This window comes from Oryzias melastigma, linkage group LG14 (assembly GCF_002922805.2).
Source record: "Oryzias melastigma strain HK-1 linkage group LG14, ASM292280v2, whole genome shotgun sequence".
Lineage (NCBI taxonomy): Eukaryota > Metazoa > Chordata > Actinopteri > Beloniformes > Adrianichthyidae > Oryzias > Oryzias melastigma.
Genome location: NC_050525.1, coordinates 14,922,904 through 14,932,214, shown reverse-complemented (window position 1 = coordinate 14,932,214; position 9,311 = coordinate 14,922,904). Strand labels below are relative to the sequence as shown.

Below are 9,311 nucleotides of genomic sequence, written 5' to 3'. Positions count from 1 at the left end.
TTAAAAACATGCCCTAATGGAAATCAAAATGTGGCATTAAATCCAAACTGACAAGATTAGCGTCCAATCTGCAAAAGCTAAAAGTGCTCCCAGACAAACCGGAAGGAGAGGATGTTAAAAGACACAGATGTGCTATAAATACAGCAACCGTTTGTTGCATAACTCCCATGCACATCCTGAAAGACAGAAAGATTACTGTAATGCGCCATGGCTCATAGCCTACAATCATGCAGGAGCAAAAGCTGGTCAGGAGACTTCCGGCTGTTTTCTTTTCTTTTTTTCATTTAATCAGCCTTGGATTTCAGTGCGAGTTAATCAGTGGAGGTTTTGTTGGTGAAAAAGCCGAAATCCTGCCATCCTCCACGCAGGCAGAGGTGGTGGAGGATCATCAGTGCGTCAGCGCGCTCTGACGTCTCCGTATGGCAAGCTAAAGATCTCATAAATCACCAGGAAAAATGCAGCGAACAATGGCGCTTTGGCCATCAAAAACGTAATTTAAAAAAAATGTACATTTTATGTCAAGCTAAAGATACCCTAAATCACCGAGAAAAATGCAGTAATTAATAGCGTTTTAGCCATCAAAAACACTGCTTTATTATTATTTTTGAATGCATGGTTTATGGCAAGCAAAAGATATCATAAATCACCAAGAAAAACTCAGCTTGTTTGGATATTATTTATTAAAAATATATAAAAAAGAATAATTTAATGTTTGTTGATTTTTGTCTAAAATATTAAGTGTATATGCAGTGCTTTTGTTATTATAATTCTTGAATTAACCATTTTTCCATAAAAATTACTTGTGCCCATTCAACAATTTACACTGAGATTTAAGTAAACAAAAATATATTATTTATTATCATCTATTCATTTGTAATAATTTAATTAGAAAAGGATACATCTAATTAATGTGAAAATATTGAATTTATTTTTTAAAAATGTTACAATAATATTCAGAACCTCCATAGCGTCTGTAACAGGATTAAAATGATTGCTGTGACCATATATGGGGAAAAAAATACAAGGAAACTAGTGACTGGGATGGGAAAAGTTTTTTTTTTCCCCATCAGATACTTAGACAGATCCCAAAGTATTTATATTATATGTAAGCAAAAAACCTTTTTTCCCCTCCCTTTTGGCATATCCCGTCAGTCGTCACAGCAAATCAGCTTTCACTGGTTTGGCAGAGAATTTTACCCCAAATAGCTATCCTGACACAACCCTGTATTTTAGCTAGGTTGGCTACAATATGAAAAAAATAAAACACTTTGGGAAAAAAACAACGTTTCATGTCCAATTACAGTCCTTCTTGAGGAATTCCTCAGTAAACAGTAGTGTTTTGGCCATCAAAAATGCAGTTTATATGCGAGTGATTTATGACCCCTTTTGCTTGCCATACCCATGCCGGGCGTCATGACGCGATGCGTGACGGGTTACTCCTCAGAAATTTAATAATTTTTTTTCTAAATTTGAAGCTTTTTCCTGAAATTGACTTTATATTTGAGTTTGTATCTAAATGTTTCTAATGTTTTGTTGATTTGCTTCGACTATAATTTTGTTTGTTTTTTTTACTGCAATTTGCTCATTTTTTGTAGATTTATTCTAAAACTATCTTTTTTTTAACCTTTCAACTGAAAGGACTGAGGAGAGCAAACCCCTGTGACCACTCCCTCAGTGGACTATCGTTTCCAGTAGTGCGCCTCCTCCTCCTCCTCCTCCTCCTCCTCCTCATCTTCTCCTCTCTCTGTGCGTAACAGCAACGCCGCGCCGCGGCTCCGATCAGGAAGTGAATTTGGAGAAAATAGGCGACAGTGGAGGTAGGATGACATAGAGAGGAGAGCTGGGAAAGAAGAAGCCTGTTTCTGGACGTGTTTGCAGCGGAGTCTTCTGGATCGGAACCTTCCGGAGCCACAAAAATAAAGAAAATGCTGATAAAGGAATAGTAAGTGTCCGGATCCGGGCGCGCGTTAGACGCGCTCTTTGCGCTGACATTGTAGCCCGGGAGGGGGATTTACAGCAGTGGCGGGTTGGGGGGGAGAGATCTCAATTTTCAGGACTCTGTGTTCGCGATCAGTCATTTCATGAATCTGGATGATTAAAAAAAGGAAAAGGGGAAAGCAGGGGCGCTGTTGTTGCATCAGCATCCGTTGATGCCCTTCACGTATCCCAGCCTTCACATCCGAACCTCACGTCTAAAAAATCCGCTTTTCTGTGCGTCTGGAAAATGACAGCTGAGGGGAATAAGCCGGGCCGTGCCGCGCCGTGCCAGTGAGGCCATGTTATTGATGCGCCATGGTGAAGGTGAAACGCGCCATGGAGCGCAGCAGCAGCAGCCCCGCGTGCGTGCGTGCGCTCAGCTCCGGAGGGATGAAAAGAAGCAGAATGTCCCAGGATGAAGGGATGCTTGCATCAGCTGAAGGAGAAGGCAGGTGGAGGAAGAGGGTTTGGGGAGGATGTCAGGCCTCTGCGGGATGAACATGTGGAGGATTTTTAACAGGTTGTTTGGGTGAGGGGGGGCTCTGATGAGGCCTATATGTGAAATGAGATCAGAACATTGAGATCACACTGGCCTCTTTAGGGAAAAAATATCACATTTTGTACTAATTGCTTCATTTTCAGGCATCAGAGCAAAAAATATCTCAAGAAAGTGCTAAAAAAGTTAATAAAATGTTACTTCCAGTCTTATTTTTAGTCACATTTATCCATAAAACTGAGTTTTAATAGGTTAATTTGCAGCAGATTTACTGTTTTTTGCCTTTTTTGTAACAAAAGTGGTTATTTTAAATGTAATTAGTCAACTTTCTTCAGCTTAAACTTCTATTTGGGTTGAAAAACGTAATAAGAAAAAAAAAAGATTGATCATTGAATCAAATATCAAATCCAGTCGTGACCTTGTGGAACCAAATCGATTTGGCAAAGTGGCAGTGATATACAGCCCTATTCCTTTACACCAATTACTGTCTTGATCCCCCTTCCTTTAAATGGATTCAATCAATAAATGGTCTATCACAAAAAAAAAATAAATAAATAAAAAAAGGCTTACAGTATCCGAGAGATGGCACGGCTGGATATCTGCAGCGATTAACAGCCTCGACAGTCGGTGTGAGAAGTGATTAAAATGGTCACGATGGAGAGCTGATGGCACTTAGACTGTCAGCTGCCAGAGCTTTAAACTCTCATGGATCCTCAGGAGACTCAAGAATTGATCCATACTGGTGGTTTGCTCACCTGAACCACTGACCCACATTGGTCCACAGATATTAAAAAACGGTAACACAAGACTTAGTTTTATAAGGACGGAAGGAAAAGTGGATAAAAAAACAGTTGTTTGCTCTTTTGAAGCAACACTGACACCTGATCTTTTTAAGTAAATGAGATACAAGGAGCACAAAAAGCAAAACTTTGGGAGGTGTTGAGTTTCCACACACTAAATTAAATTACACTAATGTAGCGTGAACATTATTTACTTTGCAAGATTATTTCATGGAATATGTTACACCTTTGGAGCATCTTGTATCCCAGCCAAGAGTTGGACTCGGATTACATTAATCCACTCCGATCATATTTTGATCTATTGTAAAAGTGTTTTTTGGATTATGCTGTTTTTAGCAAAAATCCTAAAACCTGCATCAATTTTTAAGACATAGTTTCTGCAGAAAGTGATTAAAAGTTTGTCTCTGAGTTGTGGGCAGAGCAACCCCGCCCCATTTCCCCTCCCCAACCCTGAGAGCTCTCTGTTTACACCACTGGTTTATGGTTTTATAGGGAGACAATTTTATCATCAGTCCAGGGACAGCAGATGAAAAAAAGCTCTCAAGCTAACTCTGGTTCATTGGCAGCAATGCTTTTTAATGTGCAATGTCCCGGTCAAATAAATGAATAAGAGTGGGGTGTATACAACCCACCAGATGATTTAATCTGGCCTAGTGTTAAGAGAAAAACAAATAAGGATGTTTAAAAAATAGCAAGTTTCTAGCCCATTCCTGTGTTGAGTTATGGTTCTTTAAAGAAATGACCGTAATGCGCAATTCCGCCACTAGGGGAAGCAAAGGAAACACAAAACCGGAGATCAAGAGATAATTATATTAAACAATGTAATAATAAGTGATTAGGTTACTAGGTTGTTTAGGGCATTTTTTCCGACTGAGAAAAAAATTAATGAATGTGGCCCCAGAACCAAAACGAGTTTGACACCCCTGGTTTACACGCTAGCACGCTTACAACTCCGCCCTAACATTAGTGGTACAACAAAAATGGCGAGCAATGTCGCAGCAATCCAACCACACAGTTATGGGTCTGATTTAATCTCGGACAAGGAAAATCAAGACGTATTTGTTAAAAAACTATTTTTCTGCAATGGAGCATATTAGAGCGCCTGTGGCTTGCCGTAGTAGTTTCTATGTCACAGCTACAATGTTTTTTAAACGGTTCTTTTTAAAATCTACTCTGGATTTAAAGTTATTTAAACTAACAAATACTCAGAAATGCTATTTTATGCTTAAAAATGCTACAAGAAAGTGTTAAAATCACTGAAAATAAAATTTTCAACGCAGTGGGTTATAATAAAGAATAAGTCAAGAGCAGAACACTATTACATTACATTTGATGCTCAAAGAGCAGCTACCAGAATTGGGCTTAAGCTTGGAGGACACAAGATCCCAGATGTAGAGTATGGATTTGCATGATCACACATGTCTGTGGTGATATACTGTATGTGTGGGTGTATTTTAAATAAGGTCAATCCACCTAATTGCAGTCACTATCAAAGTTGCTCATCCTTATTCTGTAAGGTGAATTTTCTTGTTTCTACGATGGCTTCACATTATTACCAAAGCAACAGTGCAGAGTACTCTATGTTTATTCATTGAAAAAAACAGTTTTTAGCCTTTCCTAAAGATATAAAAGCCCAAAAAGCTTTGACACACAACCACTTTTCATGTGCTTTTACATCATTTTAATGTGACTTAATGAACATTTTTAATTTCTGCTTTGTCTTGTGTAATGACATGTGAAAAATGATTTGGTCCAAATGGAAAAAATACCATTAATAGATGATGATCTCCATTTAATTGAAATGGTAATGTATAATTTCTTTCTTACCTTTAGGCTCTTAATTATCTGTAAGAATAATTAAAATAAAACAAAATAAAAATTAAAGAATATATGACATGTGAAACATGACCCAATTCTGCATTTTGTTCAATTTGGATTGTCTGGCATTAATAAAGTTTGTTAATTTTCATCTTTTAAAATTCCTATTTTTTCTTTTTTCTTTCAGTCGAGTGCTTCTACCCATCTCTGTGGAAGAAGTAAGTTTCAGTTTGCATTTTACCATTATGACATCTATCACATTCTGTACCACCGATGGATAATATAGGATCTATCTGCACCAATATCGCAATACTGTGACTTTATGATGAAGTGTAGTTCGTGAAGAGCTGATGAGGAGTATTTTAGCTTCCTCTATGACAATGTTAACAGACAGAACTAAATAAATAAATGTTTTTTTTTCCAGTTCTACAGAAATAATGAATAGGAAATTTGATTTTCTGTCTGCCAGCGATCTCTTTTTCTCTTCCTATCGTATCAAAATCAGCCTTAAAAGTGTGAATTTTTCTTCTCTTGTTCTCGAAAACTCTTACAGTTAATGTTAAACGTCCATTCCACAATTAATTTAGATTGGATGAAATAGAGCAGTAATATTTTTCCTCCATCACCACATATTCCACACTTTATAAGGTCTTTGAATGCCTCTTTGTATACATTTAAGCTATTTCTTCACACTCTTAAATAGCAGCTATTACTTGAAATAAAGGCTGAAATTGAATTGTGTCGTAAAGACTTATAAGAAGAAACCTCTCTAATTAGATTTTACTGAATTGCAGGTAACAAAAACAGAAAAAGAAAACAATGGAAGAATTCAAGCTGCACTGATCAATAACACCTTTGTGTTCCCATTAGTGTTGGGCCTCCTTTGTGGTGTTGCTTTATAATAGATTAGAAGTGATTAGGAAATGAATGAAGCCATTGTACAGCCGGGATCAGGAGGATGCAAGAAAGTGGGATGTTGAGAAAAAAAGAAACCAGGTCCAGCATTTTATCGACAAATTCAACAGAAAAGTGTTAAAATATATGGAATGAGTTTGTTTTTTAGATAAAAATGAAGAGAGTAAAATGTGAGGAACAACGTAAGTAAAAACATGCCTAACCCTCATATTGTGTCTGGGTCAAAATGGACCCGAACGGGTCCATTTTGACCCAGACACAATATGAGAGTTAGGCTTGTTTTCTTACTTCTCTCTAAATCCCCTTTTTCTTTGCTTTTCAGTACCAGGTCGGCCAACTGTACTCAGTGGCTGAAGCCAGCAAGAATGAGACGGGTGGAGGTGAAGGAGTGGAGGTGCTAAAAAATGAGCCCTATGAGAAAGAAGGAGAGAAGGGCCAGTACACACACAAAATTTACCATTTGCAAAGGTAAGCGTTTTATAGAGAGGAATGGGGAAGCAGATGGTTATGAGGCAGCAGCCATTTGTCATGTGGTTCAAACCCGCCCGGCCTCCACGGTCCTCCTAATGAACAAAACCTTTAACTTTCGTATTGTTGTTGATGCAGATACTAGTATCAGTATATAATATAAAACAATTAAACATTTATAGACCAAGAAAGGGGCTGAGTGAGTAGGTCAGTGTATCCTGGGATGTAAAAGGTGAGAGGAGTTCCATATAAATGCACTTTTCAGATACAGAATGATACACAGGCAGTTCATAGGAAGTTCACTTGGAAATAATTAATTCATTTGTCCATCAATTCCATTATTTATCACTGGCATATTGTGAGCTCTTATATTTATCTAATTTGGAGTGGATTACTTGAAGGTTTGATGGCTAACTAACAGGACATTAAACAAACGTTCAAAACTTTGCTGCATTTAGCTAACCGTTAGCTTAGGTTAGCTGCATGAAACAGTGCATTTCATACTTTTTAGATGCTTATATCTTGAATATTCCATATGCTAAAATATCAAAATAATAGATCACAGTTTAGTGAGATCACCTTTGATTGAATAAACTGTTTTTTTTAGCTATTTGTTTTCTATGGTTAGCTGCATGCAAACTGTACTTTCATACTTTTATCTGGGATATTCTACATGCTAGATTAGTAGAATACTAAATTACGTTTTAATAAAGATTATCTCTGATAAGATATACTTTTTAAAGTCAAATCAAAGTTGCAGGACATTAAATTTCCCAACTTCGCTGTGAAAGGCTAACCGTTAGCTACAGTTAGCTGCATTAAACAGTGAATTTCATGCTTTGTTAGATGCTTGTATCTTGAATATTCCATATATATGATAAAATATTAAAATAATAGATCACAGTTTAGAAAGCTTACCTTTTATTAAATACATTTTTTTAGCTAACCAGTTAGCTGCATGCAAACGGTACATTTAATATCTTTTAGATGTTTTATCTTGAATATTCCACATGCTAACGTAGTAAAATAATAGATCATATTTTAGAGAAATTCTCTTTGATTAAATATCTTTTTTCAAGTCAAATCAATGCTGCATGACATTAAATAAAAACACGTTCACAACTTTGCTGCAATTAGCTAACCGTTAGCTCATGTTAGCTGCTTGCAAACAATACATTTTGTACTTTTTAAATGCTTTTATCATGAATATTCCACATATGCTGAAATATTAAAACAGTCACAGTTTAGAGAAATAATTTCTGGTTAAATATACTTTTATATTCAATCAATGTCACAGGATATTAAACTAAAAAATAAATAACATTTTTGCACCTTTGAAGCCATTAGCTAACTGTTAGATACAGCTAGCTTCATGCAAACAGTGCATTTCAAGATTTTTAGATTCCTTTATCTTGACTATTTCACACTGGAAAAATAGTTTTTTTCAAATTCAGACATTACTACTACTCGATGACGTCATCAATAGTCGCTGGTCATCTACGTTAGCGTGTGGCTGGCAGTAAAAAGGTCATGCTAAAACAAAAGTTATTACTTACATTTGAATGTGAACTTCTGTGCTTCAGAGCGCACCCACATGAAGAAATGCGTTTTTCCTCCGCGGCACAGCATGGCGCCCTACCAGCCTTAAGTCACTATTATTTCCCTTTAAAAAACAACAAGTGAGGACACCACGACAGCTCCAAATGCCTCTATAAATTAGAGGGATAGAGAGAAGCTGGAGGGGTAGAGGAAGAATTCAGATTCGGCCTTTGTAAAGGCACAACGGAAGTCTTGAGTCATATATGTATATATATTTGCAACAATCATATTGTGGTTTTAAAAGTAAATACAGCGAATCTGTGAAAAAGTAAATGCACTGATATTATTCGCGTTTTTTTATGTTGATTTACAGCCGTCTAAAAAATAAATAAATAATAGTAACATTAATAACACTACAGCCAACAGCTTGAATAGATATAAATTGGTTGCACAAAAAAATGGGAATTCATTATATAGACACGTACCCTAGTGTATGGACAGTGAGCAAACAAATGTCAACATCTATTCTCAGGTTTTGCAATAAATGTATGATTCAGCAAGTATTGAGAAATGTAATCTGCGAGTGTCCGTTGTGCTAAGTGTGACAGTTTTCTTAAAAACACCTACTGTAAATCCCAATAACAGATTTTTTCTGTCGCTGCTTCTGTTTCCTGCAGTAAAGTGCCGTCATTTGTTAGAATGTTGGCTCCTTCTTCGGCTCTCAACATTCACGAGAAGGCCTGGAACGCGTATCCATACTGTCGCACAGGTGTGTAAACATGCCTAAATGAACACACTAAAATAGCACACATTTACATTAAAATATGAATTATTTTTTCAAAGTTTATCTTTCGATTTTACAACACCTTTTTAAAACAAGGCTCTGTTCCTCAGAGTATTTCTGCCTGGATTGCTGTCGCTCCTGTTTGTTCCCTGTGTGTCTCCGTCTCTTTCACCTTTGAAGGAGCACTTAAATAATTTACTATACATTCAGTTAGAAGAGCCTTTCTAACATTTGAGCCTTTCAGGCTGCGATACACTCTGCAGAACAACCATCTGTCACACACAAATGTCAGCTGAAGATACTTGCAAAGTCTAAAAAAAACACATCATCGTGACTACAATTCTTCTGTTAATGTTTGATTTGAAACTGATAAATATCTTTACTGTTTTTTAACTGTACTTTATTTATGTTTGCTCTTCCTTCTCCTCACCTGGATCTACAGTTATCACAGTAAGGATTTCCTTTTATTATTTTTGATTAAAGTAGGTTAGACATTAAAAAAAAAAAAAAAAAA

The 9,311-nt window shown here is 36.5% G+C and overlaps 1 protein-coding gene across 1 annotated transcript in view; it reads left to right on the top strand.

The window, feature by feature from the left end:
* Nucleotides 1–912: 912 nt before the first annotated feature.
* The window catches only part of pitpnab (phosphatidylinositol transfer protein, alpha b), a gene marked incomplete in the record, with an annotated part of 17,101 nt that continues 8,702 nt past the window's right edge, over nucleotides 913–9,311 (top strand). The window contains 4 exon segments of the mRNA XM_024266084.2: nucleotides 913–1,942; nucleotides 5,279–5,309; nucleotides 6,329–6,474; nucleotides 8,691–8,782. Coding sequence (XP_024121852.1) covers nucleotides 1,926–1,942; nucleotides 5,279–5,309; nucleotides 6,329–6,474; nucleotides 8,691–8,782 — 286 coding nt within the window.